Raw genomic sequence first — 25,556 nt, forward strand, 5'->3', positions numbered from 1 at the left:
CAGGATCTCAAACATGCACAGGATTTCTGGAAGGACCTCCAGAGTGACCCATCGTGTTTGTGAGCATGCTAGGGATATGGGTACATCATCTTCATCTAGGTGAGAATTAAGGACACGAATTTTAGTAAAAAAAAAAAAAAATTTAAAAATTACATATTTGTTTGCAATTGTGTAATGGGGGAGTACGTAGGAGGGAGGACCATAAGAAAAGTGGGGAAGGTCTGCTTTAAAGAATACATAATCCCATCATTTCATATTCCGGTTATGCGCCTGCTGTACCATGTACTGTTATGAAAAATATCCTGTCTCTTTGTATTGCTTCCTTTGTGTGAAATCCCTGGTGTCCCTGCCAGTGCCTCTGCTTTCCTATTAAAAACTGATCACACTAGGCATGGGAGCAAAGTGTGGTCAGTTTTCTAGCTATGGATGATCAGATTTGTCCTGACCCCCCCCCCGCACAGCCATTCAAGTGAAATCTAGTGTACTGCTGTTTCTCCTCCCTCACCTCTCTATGCATCTGATAACAGACGGTATGAGATCACTTAAAAAAAAGGGAGAAAAATATTTTTTATATCTACGCACATGTTTTGCTTTTTAATTTCTGTTTTGAACTGAATTGTTTTTTCTTTTTTTCCCTTTAGCAGTTGCCTTCGATGATGACCACTGGACCATTTTTGATCAAATCGTGCAAACAAATAAAGGTGATGCCAAGATTACTCTCCAAATGTTCTTTCCAGACAAGTATTCAACTGATGTCTAATGTCTGAGCCTTAAATTTTCAATGTATAGGGCTGATTAATTTGCACAATGGGAAGAATTATGTTGCTGCATTATTATGTTATTATGTTGCAAATGTTTCATTGATCACATATTATAGCTGAGAGGTTCACCTTAAGGGACAAGTTTATATATTTACCGTATTTTTCGCTCCATAAGACGCACCTGACCATAAGACGCACCTAGGTTTTAGAGGCAGAAAACAGGAAAAAAAAATTCTGAACTAATGGACTGCAGACATAGTACAGGAGATGACCAGAGACTGCGGACAGCACAGGGATGACCAGAGACTGCGGACAGCACAGGGATGACCAGAGACTGCGGACAGCACAGGGTATGACCAGAGACTGCGGACAGCACAGGGATGACCAGAGACTGCGGACAGCACAGGGATGACCAGAGACTGCGGACAGCACAGGGGATGACCAGAGACTGCGGACAGCACAGGAGATGACCAGAGACTGCGGACAGCACAGGGATGCCCAGAGACTGCTGACAGCACAGGGATGACCAGAGACTGCGGACAGCAGAGGGATGACCAGAGACTGCGGACAGCACAGGGATGACCAGAGACTGCGGACAGCACAGGGATGACCAGAGACTGCGGACATAGTACAGGGATGACCAGAGACTGCGGACAGCACAGGGATGACCAGAGACTGCGGACAGCACAGGGATGACCAGAGACTGCGGACAGCACAGGGATGACCAGAGACTGCGGACAGCACAGGGATGACCAGAGACTGCGGCCAGCACAGGGATGACCAGAGACTGCGGACAGCACAGGGGATGACCAGAGACTGCAGACAGTACAGGAGATGACTGCTGACCTTTGGGGAGGGGGGGGGAGCGGGTACCTGAATTTGACAGGTACCCGCTCTTACTTCCGTGGAGTTGTTCTTTGACCTTACCTGTTCCTCTATCCAGCCGCGCGCTGTCTTCCCGGCTTCTGTAATGGCGCTCGGCATGACAGCCGGGTGCCCAGTGCGCATGAACGAGAAGCACTTGCGTTTTGTGATTGGTCCGGCGGCTTCTGGGATCTGTCATGTGTCCCAGGTACCGACTTACCATTCACAAAAAGCACCGCTTCTTGCGCATGTGCACTTGGCACCCGGCTGTCAAGCCCAGCGCCCACACTACAGAAGCCGGGAAGACAGCGCGCCGCTGGATAAAGGAACAGGTAAGGTCAAGGAACAACTCCGCGGAAGTAAGAGCGGGTACCTGTCAAATTCAGGTACCCGCTCCCCACCTCCCCAAAGGTCAGCAGTCATCTCCATAAGGTCCCGCTGCAGAGCTGAGCGGCCGGCCCAGTATTCTGACACGGCGGCAGTGGAAATACCGGACCGGCCGCTCCATATTCTCTCCATAATCGCACTGACATTTTCCCCCCTTTTTTGGGGGGAAAAAAGTGCGTCTTATGGAGCGAAAAATACGGTATTTTAACCTCCCAGCCCCCTCCCTATGCCTCTAAACTAGCATAAACTGAACTAATTCCCCCCCCCCCCAGGTGCTCACTTATCAAAAAAGCAGCAGCTTCCAACATTGTCTACAGCTTGGCTAGTAAGAATCTAATGCTGGGCTGCCCACACTTATGTGCAAATGTTTCGTAGACTGCCACTGGTGTTCCTAGGCAAAAACAGTTGCAGGGGGTCAGACCACACCAGATACTGCCACTTAGGGGGTTTTGCCACCCATGTGGTTAGACCTTTTACCCTTGTCTATCTGCCTATAGCTCATAGAACCTAATTTCTGCACTGCCTTGCTCCTGATACTAAAGGTATTATTAACATGGCGTAGCTGCTAATGATGCCTGATTCCCAGTCTAGGTCTTTCCCACAAGTCCCTCCTGTCCCTGGCATGCAGTAACACATCAAGCTGAGCCACTATGACATGGGGGCAGGTGGGCAAGGTGTGTCTAGACTGTAATGTACAGGTCCCCAGCAGCAGAGTGTCAGCCAGAGAGCTATCTGGCTATTAGGCCCCATTCACAGTGCCGTAACACTGCCATAAAATTGTACTGATTATCCTGTGTAATTATCAGTAAATAGAATGCATAAAAATTGTCCTGTCGGTTTTTTCACGTATAAGACCATGAAAAGGATGGTTAAAAAATAATCTGCCCAGGTGCCAATGAGCTAAACATCTTGACAATGAAATGTGACAAGCCAAAATTGCTGTATAGCTTGTGAATGCATTAATGGTGAAGCCATTGTTCCCTTCAGGATTGTCCAGATCTCTGCTCTGGAGACATCTCAAGCATGATAGTATGATACCTAAAGTAGACCACCAGCCATAATGTTTTCATCTTGGATAGAGTGTAGAACAGACTTTCTGGACCAGGTTTCCTTTAGACCTCCAGAGCTTGCCAAGAGTTCCTTGAGAAATAGGCAATTCTTGCCTGTCAAATAAGTATCCATTGACACCAATAAGATTTATAGCTATCTGTAAAGGGTGATTATTCCCAACGTCCCATACAAGAAGCTTTCTCCCCGTTGACCATCACGCTAAAGTACTGTGAGCTATAGATAGAGTAATTATTATTAAGGGTTCCGTCAGCCTGGAAAGTTATTTCAAGGGTTCCTTCATGTTAAAATGATTGGTGTAGAACAGGGGTGGGCAACTGTGGCCCTCCAGCTGTTGGTGAACTACAAGTCCCATCATGCCTCTGCCTTTGGGAGTCATGCTTGTAATTGTCAGTTTTGCATTGCCTCATGGGACTTGTAGTTCTACAACAGCTGGAGGGCCACAGTTGCCCACCCCTGGTGTAGAAGGTTTAGAACCTCCATCAGGTTTTTATTGCTACTTATGCCCCCATTGGCAAGTTTCCCCTAACTTTATTGTATATTTATATTCTTTCAGACTGGATTCAGGCCTATGCATCTGCATTTTCTTATTTTATTTTTATAATTCAGCAATGAATTGTGCTGCCATCAAAAGCCCCTAGCACATGAAACAATAACCATGTACTTTTTTATTAATTTTAAACAGTATAAAACAGAGGCAACAAAACACGCCCACGCAGGGGCTATCAATTGCACTGATAAAAAAGGCAAAATAGAGCAGACAACACTCTAATTCCAATAAAGCAAAACGTATGCCCACGCAGGGGCTATCAATGGCACATAGGTTACAATAATATCAGTGAGACTCTGACTATCGCAACTAAAGACAGCTGTCCACTGTCACATCAAAACAAACAGAAAAGGAGAGAAGAAGAGCAGAGAAGAAAGGAGAGAAAAAAAAAAAAAAACACCAAAGAGCAGGGGTCCACAAGCGCCAATATCAAAACTCCATTACCTCCCCACACTGGCCAGGGGGAGCGTGGGAAAGGCGTATTGCAACCACGGTTCCCATATTTTCAAAAATTTTTGTTGAGAGTCGTTGCATATACTCGACATCTGTTCGTTGAGCATCATAGTAGTCATACGATCCCGCACCCCCTGGAAAAGTACAAACGGACTCTTCCAGGCCTGAGCAATTGTCCTAGTGGCCGATAAAAACAAATAGGAAGCCAACCGCTGCTGACGAGCCAAGAGGCCTGGTATGGGGCAATGAAGCAAAGCATACCGAGCGTCCCGGCGTATGGAGAGAACCATGTACTTTTTTAAGCCAAGACATGCTTATCATTTATAATACTATAAAAAGACAATGGCAAACCTGGGTACATGTGTTAAAAAGTATTAAAACGCATAGGTGAAAAAAGGTTCCTATAGAGAAGACTTCACAAGGCATATCGCTTGCACATAGCTCCACCGGCTGGCTGCAAGTGGGAAATATAAACTGTTCACATTCATACTTTCATATTAACCTGATTATAATGGAAACAATTCCATATGTATATATTTTTATACTGAGCAATAGACACACAAAATATGTAAGCAAAACAAAATTGTAGTTATCCTACAACCACTAAAAAGGAGACATAAACAACGCATTATTGTTTTCTTTTCAGATATCCCTATATTTCTTAAAGAGGGTGACATTAAGGTAGTGGTTGATCGCAGTGGATGGAAGTGCAACTATTGTCAGTGGGACAAATCAAATCAGGGATTCGCTATTGTCCCCTACGTCATCTCTTCTGCTTTTTGTAAGTTGGCCTCACTATAAATTGAACGATTAGATATTTTATCACTTTATAGGACCGTAGTCCTACTCTGCAACAAATTACATCACCAATCTTGTCTGCAAATATCCCCCAAACCGTACTCTCCGCTCCTCGCATGACCTCCTGCTCTCTAGCTCCCTTATCTTCTCCTCCCATGTTCGTCTCCAGGACTTCTCCAGAGCTTCCCCCATCCTATGGAACTCTCTCTGAAAACCTATCTCTTCAGGGAAGGCTATCCTGCCTTCAGCTAATAATGGAATCTTCTATTCCTCCTACCAGTCCATCCCCCACAGTTACTAATTTTTGTACCACTAGCCCCTCCCTCTTAGATTGTAAGCTCCAAGAAGCAGGGCCTTCCTAACCCTCTTGTATTGATCTGTATTGTTGCTGTATTGTCTCCCGTTATATTGTAAAGCGCTGAGCAAACTGTTGGCTCTATATACCGTATTTTTCGCTCCATAAGACGCATTTTTTTCCCCTCAAAAAAGGGGGGAAAATGTCAGTGCGTCTTATGGAGCGAATATAAAGCGGCTGGTCCGGTATTTCTGCCGCCACCATGTCAGAATACCGGGCCGGCCGCTCTGCTGTTCTCTCCTGCAGGGCCTTACCTGTTCCTCGCTCCAGCGCTGCACAGTCTTCCCGCGCTGGTTTCTGTGACAGCCGGGTGCCCACTGCGCATGTGCTGCACTTTGTGAATGATCCGGTGTCTTCTGGGACACATGACAGGTCCCAGAAGGCACCGGGCCATTCACAAAGCGCAGCGCTTCTCGCGCATGCGCAGTGGGCACCCGGCTGTCACAGAAGCCGGCCCGGGAAGAAGAGGGAAGGACAACTCCGCGGAAGTGGGAGCGGGTACCTGTCAAATTCAGGTACCCGCTCCCCCTCCCTCCCCAAAGGTCAGCAGTCTCTGGTCATTCCCTGCACTGTGTCCGCAGTCTCAGGTCATCTCCTGTACTGTGTCCGCAGTCTCTGGTCATCCCCTGTACTGTGTCTGCAGTCCATTGGTTCAGAATATTTTTTTTCTTGTTTTTCGCCTCTAAAACCTAGGTGCGTCTTATGGTCAGGTGCGTCTTATATTCAGGTACCCGCTCCCCCTCCCTCCCCAAAGGTCAGCAGTCTCTGGTCATTCCCTGCACTGTCTGCAGTCTCTGGTCATTCCCTGCACTGTCTGCAGTCTCTGGTCATTCCCTGCACTGTCTGCAGTCTCTGGTCATCCCCTGCACTGTGTCCGCAGTCTCTGGTCATCTCCTGCACTGTGTCCGCAGTCTCTGGTCATCTCCTGCACTGTGTCCGCAGTCTCTGGTCATCTTCTGTATTGTGTCCGCAGTCTCTGGTCATCCCCTGTACTGTGTCCGCAGTCTCTGGTCATCCCCTGTACTGCGTCCGCAGTCTCTGGTCATCTCCTGTACTGTGTCCGCAGTCTCTGGTCATCCCCTGTACTGTGTCTGCAGTCCATTGGTTCAGAATATTTTTTTTCTTGTTTTTCGCCTCTAAAACCTAGGTGCGTCTTATGGTCAGGTGCGTCTTATATTCAGGTACCCGCTCCCCCTCCCTCCCCAAAGGTCAGCAGTCTCTGGTCATTCCCTGCACTGTCTGCAGTCTCTGGTCATTCCCTGCACTGTCTGCAGTCTCTGGTCATTCCCTGCACTGTCTGCAGTCTCTGGTCATTCCCTGCACTGTCTGCAGTCTCTGGTCATCCCCTGCACTGTCTGCAGTCTCTGGTCATCCCCTGCACTGTCTGCAGTCTCTGGTCATCTCCTGCACTGTGTCCGCAGTCTCTGGTCATCTCCTGCACTGTGTCCGCAGTCTCTGGTCATCTTCTGTATTGTGTCCGCAGTCTCTGGTCATCCCCTGTACTGTGTCTGCAGTCCATTGGTTCAGAATATTTTTTTTCTTGTTTTTCGCCTCTAAAACCTAGGTGCGTCTTATGGTCAGGTGCGTCTTATATTCAGGTAAATATAAGCGAAAAATACGGTAAATCCTGTAAAATAATAATAATTAGGGAAGGGAAAGATGATGCCACTTCCTGTGCCCCAAACTGGGGTCCAATGTTTATATAGTGGCTGCACTCCCAAGAATTGAGGGTGGTTGGTCCATACACAGCGCATAGTGCAATGGCCACTGTTAAGCTGGCCATAGGTAAGTGTTTTTAATGATCAATTAATGATCAACTTTTGAATGGGGACAGCCGTATTTCAACCCATCTAAGTCCAGCTACAAATATTTTTCTGTGTTTCTGATGGAGTTAGGATAGATTAGCAATCCTGCTGGTTAAGAGCTTTAAGTCGGCCATATATGGTTTGAATTTTGGCCGGTTCAGCAGGAACTGGCCAAGATTCGAACTACTGATTGTGGGTCAAACTGATCAGGCTGATTGCACTTAAATTGATTGTTGTACAATTTTGGTACAACCAGCCTGTCTGATCTTTCATGCAATTGTTAGCAGCAGCTATAGCCGCTAGCAGTAATCACTGTGTTCTCCCGGTGGGGACGGCTCACACCAGGCCTTCCCATCAGGAAGAACAAAATAGCTCCATGGGAGGGAAGAAAGTGTTGATGGGGGAATCAAGCGACTTTCTTTTCTGCAAACCGTGGTTGCAGGAAAGAAAATCGCATCATCTATGGTCAGCATAACTCTCTTGCTGTCCTGCTGACAACTTTCCGCTACATGTGTTTTTTTATGTGTTCCTTAAAGTGTTCATTTCACATTATGCCCATTGACAGACCGGTAAGGATGATTTTAAGTCTATGTATCTGCCCTTACCTGCATTTCTTTCATTCCTTTGGGAAAGTACGTTGTCATGTACTGCCCCTCCTATCAAAAGCCCTCATCAAAAATAGACACAGGCGTTTGTGTTTGTGCCAGCACACTATTGTGTATGACCTAGTGCCACTAAAATCTGTAGCAAACCTCTGTATATGCCTTACAACGCACACAATAAAATACATAGTTTTGAATGGGCCCTTTAGCTGTTTTTTTTTTATCCCAACAGCTGATACATATAAAGATTTGATCACATCTGCCATGTTAGAACTTCAAACAATGAGCTGTGTGATCTTCAAAGTGAAAAACAAGGAGTCCAACTACCTCAATATTCAAGATGGACAAGGGTAAGCACCAAGAATATTGAAATGGCCTTCTGTTTTGTCTTAGCAGCAATCGTCAATTTTATTTTCATACTATAACTTTTAGAAAATCAATTAGACTTCAGTTAGAAAAAAAAAAGTCCTAGAGGTCCCATGTCAGGGGAATCCAGGTGATTGTCAATGAAAGGGATGTACTCTCCTCGATCCTGTGTCATATAGATCCTTCTTTGGGGGCAAGTATACAAACTAAGCCTGAACGGGCAGTATGTCCGACCCCGACATTGGAATAGTGGCCTGACGTCAATTTAGGAAAATATCTTAATCCATGACCCACCAAAAATAGAAAGGATATAGTTTGCAAAGTAGTAATTATATTTTAAAAATGTAATTTGTGTTCGTTTATGTGCAGATGCTGGTCATATATTGGGAGGACAAACGGTGGACAGACAGTGAGCCTCAAACAAGATTCCTGTATGAACTACGGCATTATTCAACATGAAATTTTGCATGCACTGGGTTTCTTCCATGAACACAACAGAATAGACAGGGATACATATGTGGACATCAGCTGGCAGTACATCTCACCAGGTAGGTGGATTGGTCAGGTATACACATGATATGGTGTCCATGTGTGAACCTGTGCCAGAAGGCATCAGATGTTCAGAATCAATTTGGTCACCACTCAAGTTACATGCAGCCATTGTCAGAAATAGTTGCCACTGACTCAAGGCCAGGGACGAACTGACCAATTGGAAACTCGGACACTGCCCGAGGGCCCGGGGTCAGTAGGGGGCCCCATGAGATGTCCCTGGTACCTTTTTCATAGGCTTTTTTAAGTTTGGGCAAGGACACAGGGGCCTCATGATCCCCTATTGCCCGGGGGCCCCATGAGTTGTCAGTCCACCCCTGCTCAAGGCGTGTATGATACTACAATCACCAATCCTCAAAGTTTGGCATTTGTGTGTATTAAGCTTTTCAATGCATACTATTGTTTAGGTGTCACTCACTAGTTAGCAATGAGAGAGCATTTAGAGAGACCTCATTTGACATCTGTGGAAATAGGTACTCATTTGGTGGGTGGGCTGATTTTTGGAATCTCAGAATTTAAGAAATAATCAATCTAAATCCCCCAAAATGTAATATATTTGCAGAGGGACAAAAGCACAGCCAGCCTGGAGATTTGATGATTCTATGCCACAGTTAAACAACACAGCTAGGTCACCTCCTTTCCCTCAGTTTGTGATTGGACAATGATTAGCATTTAGTCACACATAAAATGCATTCATGATTTCTTTAATATATAACAACATTTGTTAGTAATTTTAAACACTTGTTCTCCTGAGGATTTACCCCCCTTCCTGACCAGGCCTCTTTTTGCTATGCATTATTCGACTGGTAATTGCGCATTCATGCAATGCTGTACCCAAACAAAATGTTATTCCTTTTTTTCACACAAATAGAGCTTCCTTTCGGTGGTATTTGACCACCTGTGTGCTTTTTATTTATCGCGCTGATGCCTCACATGCAAGGTGCAACTGCTGTTTACATACTGGCACAGGATCAACGCTCTTGCATGCAGGTGCATGCGTGGGGAGGCGAAGGTGCTTTTTTTTTTTAAGTTAATTTGATTTTTTAAAATTATTTTTACACTGTCCCTTTCATTTTTTTTATCACTTTTAATGCTATCACAGGGAATGCAAATATCCCCTATAACTTCAATGGGCATTGTCATATATTTTTTTTTCAGAAATCTGGGTTCCATCAGACTCTAGATATATCCTCTGCCCTTACATTATCTAATCAAACCAAGATCGGTGTGATCAGATGCTTTCCCAATTTACAAATGGCGCTGTTTATATCCTGCGAAACTGAAGTGATGAAATGCTCGTAGCTTCTGATTTCTTAGACTATAGAGATGATTGGCACCATTCTGGTCTTCAATCAGTTCTATGGTCAGCTGCCAGAAACACCGGCTGCATTCTCAGGTTCCCCCCGATGGCACGGGACTGCCTGAGAAGGCCGTGGAAGGCACCGCGGGAGGAGGGGGGTGTCTTCTCCCGCTGCTTGTAAAAGCAATCCTGCAGCTGAAAAAAACAATACCAGGATGATGCCTGGTATAACCACTCAAAGTCCAGTGATATACCAGTATGTCGCTGGTCCTTGTTGTGTGTATATGCTATGTTCTTTTCTTGTATGCAGCCTGTGGACTGAATGAGAAAAAGAGAAGAAATCTCTGCCAGAAAAAGTGTGCCACAGTGGGCCACAGCACCTTCTGGATACAAAAGGGCAGTGATGATCTCTTCCTGAAATTTTAGGACGGATCCACTTCGTCCACTTGCTTTGTAAATTACAAAAGTGTCATATATAGCCAATTGAAATAAATAGACACCTTTTTTTTACCAGTGTCGAGCTTTCCAGAAACAAGGTGCAGATTGATCATTTGGTCATTGAAGTCCATCCCTCCCATGTTAAGTTTATAGTTGTGGACACAGAGGGGTTTCTCAACAACGCCAGATACCGTGTTAATTTGGACTGTCGCGTCTGTGTGAAAAGAAGACGGGATGAAAACATCCCGTTTGTCCTTCCACTTCACTGCGAGCAATTCATCATTACTCAAGCAGGCTTTCTCCCCCTTTCTAAGTTGGGTGTTTACAAGCCGTTGGAGGAAGCCCCGGCGATTAGGTCGCACAGTGCCACATGAGCCAATTCCAGGATTGTACAAATGTCTAAATAGTGGCACGCTTGTATAGAGAATGTCCACGTATAAGCGGTACCCCTTACAGAACAAAGATGATACCAAGTCCCAAACTATCTTGCCACTGCTCCACATTTAGTCTGGGCAGTCAGGGGGCTCTACTTCGCTGTCTCTTGCCTCACAAACCCTAAATTTGTACATATAGCCTGTGGCCCTCTCACAGAGCTTATACAATTTGACCCCTTATCTGGCACGCTTGCTGATGTACTGTTTGAATGCAAGGTGGCCAGTAAAGTAAATGAGGGACTCATCCACGCAGATGTTTTGCCGGAGCATATACACATCTGCAAATTTCTAAGTGAGGTGGTTTATGAGGGGACAATTTTTGTAGAGCCTGTCATGTTCAAGGTTACCCCGAGGATGACAGAGTGTGTTATCACTGAAATGCATGAAGCGCTTTATCGTCTCATATCTATGCCTGCTCATGGAAGCAGAGAACACGGGCATATGATGAATCGGGTCTGTGGATCTAAACGGGGAGTTAAATTTGCTGTTTCCACTTGAATTCCAGGTTGGGCAGTGAATGGGGGAAGTACGGGTGCTGCAGAATCTGTGGGCTGCCAATCAGGATTTGCAAGCACATCCGGAAGGACACTAGTGGCTGTACGGGCCTGTGTGCAAATTCTAGGTGGCTGAGGGACACTACTTGTGCTTGCCAGGGCACCAGCTTGTACTGCACTTACGGAACTCGCCACGTCACCAAGTGATACTGTAGTGCTGGTATGTGAAAGACCAGGATGTACTAGGCTGCTGGTGCTCTCCAGTTCACCAAAAGGTAGTATGGCACTAGTACTGGCACTTTGCTGCATATGAGACAAGTAATGCGATCCTAGCACTTTAGCTTCAGGGATTCTTCCCCTTCGCTCTCACCTGACATGCTCAGAATCCTGTAGGCCTCTTCACTAGTGTACCTTTCGTTAGACATTTTGGACTCTAAATTTACAGGTACCTAGTGCGACTCACGGGAAAAAGAGCACCTGGCTGTCAGGGACTGCTTGAACCGCTCCCAATGAGTGAGAAAAGTAGGTATGAAGTCGTCCTGAGGACTGATCAGGGTGGAGTAAAGAGTGGAGAGACAATGAAGAACAGGCTCCCTCTTGTGACAGATATTCTCTAAGACTGTGAGACGGCGGCCGATCCCCTGAGCATTTGCAAAGAAAAGTTGCAGACTGTTCCAGAAGGCCAACGGGTGATCTGCATCTATCAGCAAAGCAGAAGGAGCAAGATTACCATCTGCATCCAAAAAATCAAAGAAATGTAGATGCTTCAAGACCTCCAGGTGAAGAAACTGGGGGTCCTCCATTCCCAGAGAAAATTCAGGGTTCTCCAAAATGGGGAGCATAGGAGAGGGCAACGGAGAGATGGAGAAGTTCCGAAAAATCTCCCGGGACACCAGCAAGGTGCTACCAATGGTAGGGTGGTCTGTCAAGGTCTTAGGCAATTTCAACAAAGTCCAAGGCCAGCTGTTAGCAGTACCCCAAGAATTCTCCAGCTCCATAGCCACCCAAAGTTTCGTCTCAGCATGGTAATGCCAGTCTACCAGTCTTGTCAGATGAACTGCTCTGTAATAGGCTCGGACATCTGGAAGACCCAACCCCCCAAGACGCAGGGGCAGGTGTAGAAGCCGGAATTGAAGATGAGATTTCCTATGGGACAAAACAAAGGTCCTATAGAGAGCATGTATCTTCTTGAAAAAAAAGGGGATCCGAGGAAGTAGAGTCATTTTGAGAGCATTGCAGCGCCCAAACAACGTGAGGGCAAGAGAGTGCCAATGCAACAGGTCCAATCTCGTACACTGAAAAAGCGATTCAAAGTTAGCCAAATAGAGAGCTGCCAGGTCAGGAGTAATGTGAACCCCCAACTAACAGATGGATTCAGAAGCCCAACGAAAGGGAAACAGAGATCGAAGATGGCTCATCATAGCATCCGGCACCGAAATATAATATATATAACAGGGAGCTCTCCGGGGGGAGGGCAGGAGAGGAGATATGATGAGGGATGCTGGCCCGGTGGGTGCCGGAGCTCCCACACTAGGGGGAACACTGCGAGGGCTCTTGGCTGAGGCCGCACCAGCGGAGCTGGGCTGCGGCGGCACCACCTTGGGGGAGGCAGCAGGAGAGGCGAGAGAATGCAGGTGGAGGAAATAATGGGTGATCTCACCCCCCCCCGTACGTTCCCAGCAATCTCCGGTCCCCAGGCATGCGAGAGCAGCCGGGTGGTGAGGCTCAAAATGTACTCTGGCAGTCCCGGTCCCTGCAGAGCTCCGGAAAGAGTGCCCACACGCCGCCATCGTAAGACCACGCCACCCAATATACTTATTTTTTGGGTGGACTGTGTCTTGAAATGCCACAGATTTGCTGCTCCCTGTCCACTGCAAGTATTCGACTGCTTGGACTTGTTCGAATACCTATTACTCCCACTGCACACCCTATGCTTCCTCCCTCTGGACGTCCTGTAGTGATGTAGGAGACAGCAGCAGAAAGCGCAATATGCAGCATGCTTGATCTTCTTTTAGCAAGTTATTAGACACAAGTGACCCTGTGCTGACAGCTCCCTTTAATATCAGTATCCACCCATGCTCACTTCTGTAAGTTTGAATGCGCTCATTAACAGATAATTTGTTTTACAGACGATCAAGAGCAATTTAGGACAGACGATGAAAGCAAATCCATTATTACTTATGACTATACTTCGGTGATGCACTTTGGCAGGTAAGAAAAGACAATATTTAATCCTGCTCTGGCTCTAGATGGGAAAAAATAACCAAAGCATCAGAATCTGTTTATATTTGGTTGCTTGTTGAATCACAAACTAGTTCCCTCTATCCTGTATGTCATACATTTCAGTTCAAAAGTAGATCCTCCCTTCTGCATCCCGATTCAGCAGGAAAAGTTGTAGCATAAAAGAAGAACCCCCCAACAGGGAAAGTGGGTCCCCATGAAGGGGTGGAGTTGGGAACACAAGTGCAGAGATCTGTCACCATAGTCCTTGAGAGGTACTGTATATTTGCAAGAACAACAGGATATGTATGCATCCTTTAGAGCTGTATTTAACATAAGAGCACTCATGGGCCACTGCCTAGGGCAGCAGGGTAAGGGGGACAGCACAACCCCTAAAACTGACAAAATTTTTCCTATTTCTTTTTAATTTTGTTCCCTTAATCTGGGCACCTCTGTCTAAAATGTACAGCACAACTGTAAGGGTGCAGGGAATGTTATAGTTATAAGGAGGCAGAAGACTCTTATGGCTCATTCACACTATGTGCGGTGACCAGGGGCGGACTGACCATTTGGAAACTCAGGCACTGCCTGAGGGCTCGGGGTCAGTAGGGGGCCCCATGAGATGCCCCTGGTACCTTCTTCATAGGCTTTTTTGAGTTTGGGCAAGGACACAGGGGCCCCATGATCCCCTATTGCCCGGGGGCCCCATGAGTTGTCAGTCCGCCCCTGGTGGTGACTCGCAATTTTCTGCATTCGATCAATGCCAGCCACCATGAGGACATACAGAAAACCATTATGAAACATGCTACAGACATCACCCTACTAAGGGCATAAAACAGACACCAAGCCCGCATGTTAAAAGGGATCAAAGGAATAACCCTATTAGTAGTTTTCTCTTGTTTGTTGCCCTGTACAAGTAAAAAGTAGTTCTGAACATAGACAGATAGCATGCTGCCCCCCAAAGCACATGCTAGCATTAGTGTGAACTATACTAATAGCACAATACGAGGGGTCTGCCTGGTGTAGAGTTGAGGTTTAATACAGTTCTGGCTTCCCAGGAAATATAAGGCTGTTGTCTACATTTGCTACGCTTTTACTGTATTAATGATAATAGGCTGATACAGCTATAATACCATACTGCTGTTTTATACACAAAACACTCAAGTTTGCTTAACTGATGTATAAATAGGAAAATGGCGCCTGTCTGCACACTGCCTCAGCATATAGTGAGCTCCTCTTAGTAAAAAATGGCTTCACCTTGGACTCCTACCTGTGGAAGAATCCTCTCTAACATGTTTCGTCCAACAGGGGCTTAATTGTATGGGACCTCTTTGATTAAGCCCCTATTGGACAAAACATGTTAGAGGGGGTTCTCCCATGGGTAGGAGATCAAGCTGAAGACAGTTTTTATGGACGCCATTTTGTTGTAGTCCTCAATGGTCCTAACGAGCCAGTATTCAACCAAATCAGCACCTGCAAACACTGTGGCCTAACGACTGGGACAACAGATTGAGGCATTTGAGCGATATCCATTTTATTTGGTCCTGGTATACAATGTATAATTATAACATAATTGAATAAATCAGAGTACATCCATCTAATTTTTTGTTTTTTACGGTGTCCTAAATCTTCATCTTAATTTTTTTACTTTTAGCAAAACTTTTGTTAATACATCTGGGCAGATGTCAATCACACAAATAGGAAATCCCAATACACCCGTTGGGCAGAGAACTGGGCTCAGCAGCCTGGACGTGAAGAGGCTAAACCTGCTTTATAATTGCAGTAAGTTTCCAGGAAACAGTTCATCCAACTCAGGGGTCCTCAAACTTTCTAAACAAAGGGTCAGTCCACTGTCGCTCAGAATTAGAGAACCAGACTGTGGACAATGAGAGTAACAAATGCAATAACATCAGTGGTCAGCAGAGGAAAACAATGCATCAGGCTTGGGGGGTCAGTGGAAGTAAAAACTGGCTTAGCTTCATAATTGGTGTCCAGGGAAGGAATAATGCCCCATTATTGGTTTTAATGGGAGGAATAGTGCACCATTGTTGGTATCAGTGGGAGGAATAGTGCCCCATCGTTGGTACTAGTGCGAGGAATAGTGCCCCATCGTTGGAATTAGTGGGAGAAATAGGCCCCATCGTTGGTACTAGTGCGAGGAATAGTGCCCCATCGTTGGAATCAGTGGGAGAAATAGGCCCCATCGTTGGTACTAGTGCGAGGAATAGTGCCCCATCGTTGGAATCAGTGAGAGCAATAGTGCACCGTTGTTGGTATCAGGGGGAGGAATAATACCGCATGGTTGTTTTCATTTGCAGGAAGGTTCAAAAACTTTACTTTTTGATTATGATTTTTCAGTTCTTGCATTTAATATCAAACCAGAGACATTGTTAGTCACTAGAACTCAAATTTTCTCCTGCCACAACATCAGACAATCAATTCCCATTTGTCAGTACTAGGGCTAGAATATGATCCTCTCCGGTTGGGCTTTCTACTGACTGCTTCAGAGAAACCCCATTCAGTGCTTCCATTACACCCGGCTCCTGCTTGTAATTCCAGTTTTGGAATTCCAGTTAATGTCAGGCATGTTGAAGTCACCCAAATTAAAAACTCTTCCTCTTTGCCATTTGAGGTATCTCATCAATAAAGAAGTCATCATCATCTTCAGACTGTCCTGAGAGTCTGCATGCTTTACATTGCATGGGCACAGCACAGTTTTGCATGAAGAAAAAGATAGGTGGAAATTAGTCCCACCCGAGGATGCAAATTTTAACTTTTTTCTGGCACTGAAATTTGTGGGAATTGATAATGCAGGCTCTAAAAGTTATTTTTTTCATGAAGATCTATGCAGGACAAAGTTGCTGGGTGCCTCGGGGAACTTCTCTTCCAGTGACGCTACTCCCACCAACAACGATGACAACTGTTTATGGCTCCTACATGTTCCATCAAAGCAGGTATATTTTTGTGTGCTCTGTAATTCATTCTGTATTAAGATCTGTAGCCATAGAGCAGACCAACAAAAATAGAATTGATAATTTTATTTCTAATACTCGAAAAGAATGTTATTTCAGCTGGTACCCTCTGGCTGTCTCCTGAATTGTTTTGTCTTTGGGGGAAAGAATAAAGTGACACCGGACCTTCGGGGCTTGGAGGCAAGACAGGAAGGGTGCAAATACCCTACAGGCCTTTCAAACTTTGACAAGATCAGGTCAGACTGACTGAGGGCAATCCCCTCTAAGATAGATATAATCAGAACAAGTGTCCATTGGAATATTTCTTCTCTTCCTGATTTGGTGACAACTAGAAATTTAGCATTTTTATCCACCCTTAGTAACAGTGGTCACCAGATCAAATAGAGAGGGTGAACTGGGGGCACAGACAGTATTAAATAAACATGAAATGGGTACTAACCTAAAAACGATTTAGAGTTACACTTTAATGAATTTGTAGTAAAATGCACAAACAGAAAACTTTTCCTATGCGGACACATACGTACACACCTTTAAAAATATTTCAGCAAGTGTCCGTCAATATTATTATTATTATTTTTACTACAGGTACTTGTATAGTGCTGTCAATTTACGCAGCGCTTTACATATATATTGCACATTCACATCAGTCCTCAAGGGGCGTACAATCTAAGGTCCCTAACTCACATTCATACATACACATACTAGGGCCAATTTAGACAGGAGATTCCACCAGGCTTACCATCCATGGTGCACATGCACAGCACCACCTGCTGGCGGACTCAATCCATCTCTGTGGATCAGTCACACAACAACTTCTGGCTACAGACGTCTCACCCTCTCATCCATGAGCCTGTTTTTAAATTCTAAGATGTGAGCTATTACTTATATTTCTACTAAATACGTTCACAGTACACACTTAGAGGCGCTGTGTTTCTTTGTTTCCCTTCTGCAGAGTTATGCTTCGCTCCTACGCAGCTTGCCCTTAGTGCCTACTGGACTACCCTTACCCCTGCCCATTTGGAACTCATCAAATATACATGAACTGCCACACCATGCGCCTGTGTGTGTATGTGAATGAGACGGGGCGTGTGTATGTATGGTGCGGTGTGTGCGCTCATGTAGGAGAGTGACGCCATCCGTGGCCTTCACTTGCTTTATTTATATTTCTGGGATAAATCTCATATATTAGTTTCACCTTTTAAGTTGCATTAAATGAAATAAATAAACTTTTGCCCAATATTCAAATTTTTCGAGTTTCACCTGTATGTGCACACCTGATAACCTACTACAAGAAACGTCTTACCTCTGTGCTTGCCAACGAAGGTTTGTCCACCAAGAACTAAGTCATGCTTTGCTTGGGGATCAAATACTTGTTTTACTCACTGAACTGCAACTCAGTTTATAACATTTGTATTGTGTTTTTTCTGGATTTTTGGTTGGTATTCTGTCTCTATCATTTACAATACACCTATGATGAAAATTATGGACCCTTCATTTCTTTGTAAGTGGGTAAACTTACAAAATCTGCAGGGGATCAAATAATAGTTTTCTTCGCTGTATATTCTGCTTTTGGGAATCTTTATTATTATTATAGAGTATTTATAAAGCGCCAATAGTTCGCTCAGCGCTGTACATTACAAAGGGGGACAGAACACGTGACAGAACAACAACAATACAATGCAAGACATGAGGGGATCGAGGGCCCTGCTCTTTCGAGCTTACAATCTAGGAGGGAGGGGATGGTGGTACAGGAGGAGATAGCTGTGGGGGATGGAGTGGTAGGAAGAGTGGAGGAGGTCGGCAAGTTAGCAGGGGGTGGGGTAGGCTTCCATGAAGAGATGGGTTTTCAGGGTGCACTGAAAGGAGAGGAGGTGATAATCTGATGGGTTGGGGCAGGGAGTCCCAGAGGATGGGTGACACCCTGGAGAAGTCCTGGAGGCGGGTATGGGAGGAGGAGACCAGGGAACTAGAGAGAAGGAGGTCTTGTGAGGAGCGGAGTGTGCGTGCTGGGCGGTACTTGGATATTAGGTCAGTGATGTAGTTCGGGGCAGTGTGGTGGACGGCTTTGTACGTCAGTGTTAGGATTTTGAATTTGATCCGTTGCACAATCGGAAGCCAGTGGAGGGATTGGCAAAGGGGGGTGGCGGAGATGGAGCGGTTGGAAAGGTGAATGAGTCTGGCAGCCGTGTTCAGGATCGACTGAAGCGGGGATAGCCAGCGGCAAGGCAGGCCAGTGAGGAGGGAGTTGCAGTAATCGAGTCGTGATATGATGAGGGAGTGGATGAGCTGTTTAGTGGTTTCTGAGGTTAGGAACGTGTGTATTTTGGCGATCTTGCCAAAATATCAAGATCTTTAGACAGGGATCTCCCTGTAAGTGGGTTTCCTCCGGGTACTCTGGTTTCCTCCCACGCTGCAAAGACACGATAATAGGTGAATTGGCTCCTGTCTAAATTGGATACAATTTGGGAACATCCAACTTCTTTTGCAATTACCTTTTGAGGCTTTCCCTCCTTATGGAGGGTGTAAATGATGGTTTTCTGCACAACTGTCAGGTCAGCAGTCTTTCCCATGATTGTGATTCCTACTGTACCAGACTGAGAGACCATTTAAAGGCTCAGGAACCCTTTGCAGGTGTTATGGCTTAATTAGCTGATTAGAGTGGGACACTTTGGGGTTTATTTACTAAAGCTGGAGAGTCCAAAATCAGACTCCCTTCTGCATAGAAACCAATCAGCTTCTAACCTCAGCTTGTTCAATGAAGCTTTGGCAATGAAACCTGGAAGCTGATTGGTTTCTATGCAGAAGGGAGTCTGATTTTGGACTCTCCAGCTTTAGTAAATAAACCCCTTTGAGCCTAGAATATTGCACAATATTTTTCACAATATTCTAATTTCCTGAGATTGTGGATTTGGGGTTTTCATGAGCTGTAAGCCATAATCATCACAATGATGACAAATCACGGCTTGAACTATCTTGCTTTGCATGTGATGAGTCTATCTCATATATTAGTTTCACCTTTTAAGTTGCATTACTGAAATAAATGAACTTTTGCACCATGTTCTAATTTTTCAAGTTTTACCTGTATCTCAGGAGGGATTTTGGTCCACTCTTCTTTATAGATCTTATCTCAATCCTTAAGATTCCTTGTCTGTTACTTGGCAACTCAAAGTTTCAGCTCCCTCCATAAATTTTCTATACGATTAAGGTCTGGAGACTGGCTAGGCCACTCCATGACCTTAATGTGCTTTTACTTGAGCCACTCCTTTGTTGCCTTGGCGGTATGTTTTGAGTCATTGTAATGCTGGAAGACCCATCCACTACCCATCTTCAGTTTTCTGGCTGAGGGAAGAAGGTTCTCATCCACAATTTTACAATACATAGCCCCACCCATTGGCCCCTCAATGCTGCAAAGTCAGCCTGTACCTTTAGCAGAGAAACAACCCCAAAGCATGATGTTTCCACCTTTGTGATTGACTGTAGGGATGGCATTCTTAAGGTCATAGTCAGCAATTTTCTTCCTCCATACACGGCGAGTCGAGTTAATGACAAAGAGCTCAATATTGGTTTCATATGAACACAGCACTTTCTCCCAATCCTTCTCGCAATCATTTAGATGTTCACTGGCAAACCTCAGATGAGTCTGTACATGTGCCTTCTTGAGGAGAGGGACCTTACTGGTGCTGCAGGATTTCAATTGTGTTACCAATAGTTTGGCGACTGTGGTCCCAACTGCCTTGTGATCATTCACAAGCTCCTCCCGTGTAGTTCTGGGCTGATTTCTCACTTTTCTCATGATCATCCTTACCCCATGAGGAGAAATCTTGCATGGAGCTCCAGACTGAGGGTGATTGATGGTTATTTTGTATTTCTTTCATTTGCAGATAATCGCTCCAACAGTTGTCTCCTTCTCACCAAGCTACTTGCTGGTTTTGTAGCCAATTCCAGCCTTGTGCAGGCCTACAACCTTGTCCCTGACGTCCATTGACAACTCTTTGGTCATTTGCCCATGGTGTTGAGGTTAGAATGGAAAAAAAAAGATTCTGTGCACAGGTGTCTTTTATACACATTATTATTATTATTATTACATCGAGTTTATATAGCGCCAAAGGGTTTGCTCAGCGCTGTACAATAGGGGGGGGGGACAATACATGGCACAGTACAACAATAACAAACAACGTACGAGGGGTAAGAGGGCCCTACTCTTTCGAGCTTATAATCTAGGAGGGAGGGGGTAATGGTACAGTAGGAAGTGGCTGAGGGGAATGAGGGGTGGGAGGAAAGAGGGAGAATGGCCGTTAGGTGAGGGTGGGGTAGGCTTCCCTGAAGAGATGGGTTTTGAGGGAGCACCTGAATGTGAGGAGGGAAGGCGACAGTCTGATGGATCGGGGCAGTGAGTTCTAGAGGATGGGGGAGGACCTGGAGAAGTCTTGCAGTCGTGCATGGGAGGAGGAGACCAGGGAGCAGGATAGAAGGAGGTCCAGTGAGGAGCGAAGGGTACGGGTAGGGCGGTACTTGGGGATCAGGTTGGTGAGGTAGTCAGGGGCAGTGTTGTGAACGGCTTTGTAGGTCAGGGTTAGAAGTTTAAATTTGATGCGTTGGGCAATCGGGAGCCAGTGCAGGGAGAGGCAGAGGGGGGTGGCAGAGGTGGAGCGGGTGGTGAGGTGGATGAGTCTAACCGCTGAGTTCAGGATGGTCTGGAGCGGGGAGAGCCTGCACTTGGGTAGGCCGGTGAGAAGAGAATTGCAGTAGTCAAGGCGTGAGATGATGAGGGAGTGTACTAGAAGTTTGGTGGTGTCAGGGGTGAGGAAAGTACGTATCTTGGCAATGTTGCGGAGGTGGAACCTGCATGTGTTTGTAAGTGATTTGACATGCGGTTGGAATGAGAGGTTCGAGTCAAGAATGACGCCAAGGACTTTGGCTTGCGGGGCGGGAGTGATAGTGGAGTTGTTGGTGATGATGGATAGGATGGGGGGGGGGTGGGCAGGGGGAAAGATGAAGAGCTCGGTTTTGGAGAGGTTGAGCTCGAGGAAATGTAGCGACATCCAGTCTGAGATGTCGTTTAGGAGGTGAGTGATGCGGGCGGAGATAGTGGGGGTGAGGAGAGGGGTGTAGAGGTAGATTTGGGTGTCGTCAGCGTAGAGGTGATTGTTGAAGCCGTGGGAGTGTATGAGTTTGCCCAGGGAGGAGGTGTAGATGGAGAAGAGAAGGGGTCCAAGAACAGAGCCTTGGGGGACCCCAACAGAGAGGGGGAGGGAGGGGGAGGTGGCACCATTGTAGGTGACACTGAAGGAGCGTCGGGATAGGTAGGATGAGAACCAAGAGAGAGCGGTATCTCTGATGCCAAGGGAGAGTAGTTTATTAAGGAGGAGGGGGTGGTCAACTGTGTCGAAGGCCTCGGAGAGGTCCAGGAGAAGGAGGACAGAGTAGTCGCCTTTGGCTTTGGCGTTTAGTAGGTCGTTAGTGATTTTGAGGAGGGCAGTTTCAGTGGAGTGAAGGGGACGGAAGCCGGACTGTAGTGGGTCAAGGAGGTTATTGTCAGTAAGGTGGGAGCTTAGGCGATCGTAGACTATGCGCTCAAGGAGCTTGGAGGTGAGTGGCAGCAGGGAGATGGGTCTGAGGTTGTTGTTGTCCGCGGGATCCAGGGAGGGCTTTTTGAGGATGGGGGTGATATGCGTGTGCTTTAGGGGGGAGGGGAATGCGCCAGTAGAGAGGGAGAGATTGAAGATGTGGATGAGGGAGTGGATGAGGGAGGCGGGGGGTGGCCGGAGGAGTTGAGAGGGGATAGGGTCTAGGGGGCAGGTAGTGAGGCGGGCTTCTGAGAGGACTTTGGCGACTTCCTCAGTAGTGACAGGGCTGAGGGAGTGCAGTGCAGGGGGGGTTATGGTGGGCGAGGCCTTGGGAGAGGTGGGGGGCAGTGCGGTTGTGTGGGCAGAGGAGGGGGGAGATGAAGGGGTGACTGGGGTGGGGAGGCTAGGTGGGGAGGTAGATTGCAAGTTGACGATGTCCTTACGGATAGCGTCAATCTTGTTGTGGAAATGGGTGGCAATCTCGTGGGCGGTGAGAGAGGTACTGAGTGGAGGAGGGGGGGAGAAAGCAGGGAGTTGAAGGTGGAGAAGAGTCGGCGAGGGCAGGAGGAGAGGGTGTTGATCAGGTTAACAAAGTAGGCCTGCTTGGCCGCGTGGAGGGAGGAGGTGTAGGTGAGAAATGCAGATTTGTAGAGGGAGAACGTATGAGGGGCCCTGGTTTTGCGCCACAGTCTCTCTAGTGCGCGACTGCGACGTTTGAGGCGTTTAGTGCTGTCAGTCTGCCATGGTTGAAGTGGTCTAGGTTTGATGATGCGTGTGGTTAGGGGTGCCAGAGTCTAGGGCAGCTGACAGTGAGTCATTGTACAAGGTGGTGGCTATGTCAGGACATGACAGTGAGAGGATGCTGTCGTGTAGGCGGTCGGCGGCCGAGTGGAGGGGGACCGGGTTCAGGTTGCGGAGGTTTTGGCTGGTGATGGTTTGGCGTTTTTGGGGGGGGGGAGTTGGGGGAAGGGGAGATAGAGAACGTGATGAGGTGGTGGTCGGAGAGAGGGAAGGGGGTGTTAGAGAACTGGTTGAGGGTACAGAGGTGGGAGAAGACGAGGTCCAGGGTGTTCCCTCCGATGTGGGTGGAGGATTGAGTGTGCTGTGTGAGCGCAAAGGAGGAGGTTAGGTGGAGGAATTGGGAAGTAGCCGGGTTGTTGTCGTTGATGGGGATATTGAAGTCCCTGAGGATGATGGTCGGTAGCTCAGAGGAGAGGAAGAAGGGGAGCCAGGCGGCGAAGTTGTCCAGGAAGTGGGGTATGGACCCAGGAGGTCTGTAGATCACTGCGATCCTGAGGGGGGTGGGTGAGAAGAGTCGGATGCAGTGCGCCTGAAAGGAGGGGAAGGATAGAGAGGGTGGGTTAGGGAGGACCTGGAAGGTGCTAAGCGGTGATAGGAGCAAGCTGACGCCACCACCTCTGCGATCGCTCAGTCTTGCTGAATGGGTCCAGACCTCCTTGGGTGAGTGCCGCAGGGGAAGTGGAGTCAGTGGCCTGTACCCAGGTTTCGGTGACTGCTAAGAGGTTGAGGGAGCGGGAGATGAAGAGGTCATGGATGGCGGTAAGCTTGTTGCAAACCGAACGGGCATTCAGGAGTGCAACCGAGAGAGGGGGGATAGATATGGGGAGGAGGGGTACATGTATGAGGTTGAGGGGATTGCATCGGCTGGCGTGAGCAGGGGGGTCACTAGGGGGGGTGAGGGACCAGGGTTCGGGGAGATGTCTCCAGCTGATATGAGAAGGAGGAGGGTGAGGAAGGTGGCATGGGAACGGGAGGTGTAGGAGCGCGTGGGTCTGAAAGTGGCGGCAAGTGGGTCAGCGGGGAAGTGGAGTAGCAGGAGGAGGTGGTGGGTGCCGTAGTGGGGAGAGGGGAGAAGTGAGGGGGCGATATAGAGCTGCTTAGCGGGGGTGGGTGGGTAGAGGGAGGCGGTTTTAGGGATGGAGGAGAGGAGGACGAGGAGGAGGAGCGCGGGTGGCATGTTGGAAAGGTCGGGGCGGGTGAGGGGGTGCTGGTCAGGGATGGCGAAGCAGAGTGTCCAAAACGCTGTGGGAGGTGAGGGGGTGCAGGTCAGGGATGGTAAAGCAGAGCGTCTGTAGCGCTGTGGAGGAGTCTATTGCGTTCTTCTGTGAGGGGAGAGGGAGAGTGGAGGGCAGCAGGGTCAGCAGCAGGTTGGTAGTAGTCTGCGGGTGTAGTAGGTTGATGCCCGTGGGTACGGCGGCACGACGTCAGGCATCAGGGATACAGGTCAGGGCAAGGTGATGTGCGGAATCTGTATCACCGTGGGAGAGTCCATTTGAGTCCTTCTGTAGGGGAGAGTGAGGGTGGAGGGCGGCAGCTGGTTGGCTGCAGTCTGTGGGTGCAGTAAGCTGGCGTCCGTGGGTGCTGTGGCACGTCTTCAGTGGGTCCTGTGGTTCGGCGAGCGGAGGGGTCGTAGGGTGCGATGACTGGGGGTGTTGGTAGGCACGGCGACTGGTGATGCTGGCGGCTCGGTGACTGGAGTTGTTGAGGCCAGGCGTCGGGTGCTGAGTTGTCCTTAGGAGCACCTTCTTAAATTGACAGGACTAATCTGTGTACTGCATGAGCACATAGCCAGTCTGTGGGAGTCAGAATTATTGTTGGTTGGGGATCAAATACTTATTTTAATTCTTGAAGGTCAGCTCAATTTATAACATTTGTATTGTGTTTTTTCTGGATTTTTGGTTGATATTCTGTCTCTATTATTTAAAATACACCTATGATAAAAATTATAGACCCCTAATTTCTTTGTAAGTGGGTAAACTTACAAAATCTGCAGGGGATAAAATTATTATTTTCCCTACTGTATAAAGTTTTGCTGAATTTCTTGAAGAAGGCAGAGCTAACCTGGATGTTTTTGCTTTTAAACCTCTCCATGCAAGTGGAGATTCCCTTTACGTCATTAACGTTTTCATTTACAATTTTACAGATCTTGCTACAGTTTGCCATGTTTGTTTGTTCATCCAACAATTGTAATGCTGAGATCAATGTATACGATGGGGTGAGCAAGAACAGCCCTCTGCTTGCCACAGTCAGGGCTGACCAGACTCTTCCAGAGCTGATCTCATCGGACAGTTTGATGCTGGTGGAATATATCACTGACCCATCTACTCTGAGCATTTTCAGTGCATCTTATAGCACAGGTATGTATCCAACTCTGGTACATTTTATGTGATTAAGTAAGCATTTTTGTTGATAGATATACTTTATTTTTTTTACATAAGTATAAAAAAACAAGATATTCAGTTGGGGTACATTCCATCTTGTACTGCGACGCAGCACATAAAACACACCACATAACAATACAGTTCCAATCATACCATAAATACATTCACTCATTGGTATGATGCCTAACGTGGTGTGCAGGGCAATAAAAAGTTCCCTGAACCATCACGTCTTGCATGACACTGCGTACCCCAAGACTATTTGTGGCCCCCAAAGGTTCCACCAGTGTAGCCTGGCGGTGCAATGTCAGATGTGCAGTGCCTGGATTAAACCCCTGTCCCACACATCCTACATGGCACTGCAACATAACCATAGCATGCAAAACATTACCGA

General features: G+C 46.9%; 1 protein-coding gene across 1 annotated transcript; it reads left to right on the forward strand.

The window, feature by feature from the left end:
• Window positions 1–65: 65 nt before the first annotated feature.
• On the forward strand, window positions 66–25,173 carry LOC149455010 (astacin-like metalloendopeptidase). Its single transcript, XM_089686740.1, has 9 exons — window positions 66–99; window positions 642–701; window positions 4,730–4,864; window positions 7,876–7,993; window positions 8,379–8,557; window positions 13,354–13,435; window positions 15,099–15,226; window positions 16,286–16,398; window positions 24,928–25,173. The coding sequence occupies exons 1-9, from the start codon at window positions 66–68 to the stop codon at window positions 25,171–25,173; spliced, it is 1,095 nt and encodes a 364-aa protein (XP_089542866.1).
• Window positions 25,174–25,556: the final 383 nt, after the last annotated feature.

The sequence above is a fragment of the Staurois parvus genome, unplaced genomic scaffold (genome assembly GCF_062004578.1).
Source record: "Staurois parvus isolate SC_StPar_1 unplaced genomic scaffold, SC_StPar_1.0 ptg000410l, whole genome shotgun sequence".
NCBI classification, from domain to species: domain Eukaryota; kingdom Metazoa; phylum Chordata; class Amphibia; order Anura; family Ranidae; genus Staurois; species Staurois parvus.

Excerpts from the sequence above, each read along its gene's own strand:
- LOC149455010 (XM_089686740.1), top strand. The coding sequence starts at position 66 with ATGCTAGGGATATGGGTACATCATCTTCATCTAG. Across the intron at positions 4,865-7,875 it reads CGTCATCTCTTCTGCTTTTT|CTGATACATATAAAGATTTG; the intron begins GTAAGTTGGCCT and ends TTATCCCAACAG. Across the intron at positions 8,558-13,353 it reads CTGGCAGTACATCTCACCAG|ACGATCAAGAGCAATTTAGG; the intron begins GTAGGTGGATTG and ends TTTGTTTTACAG.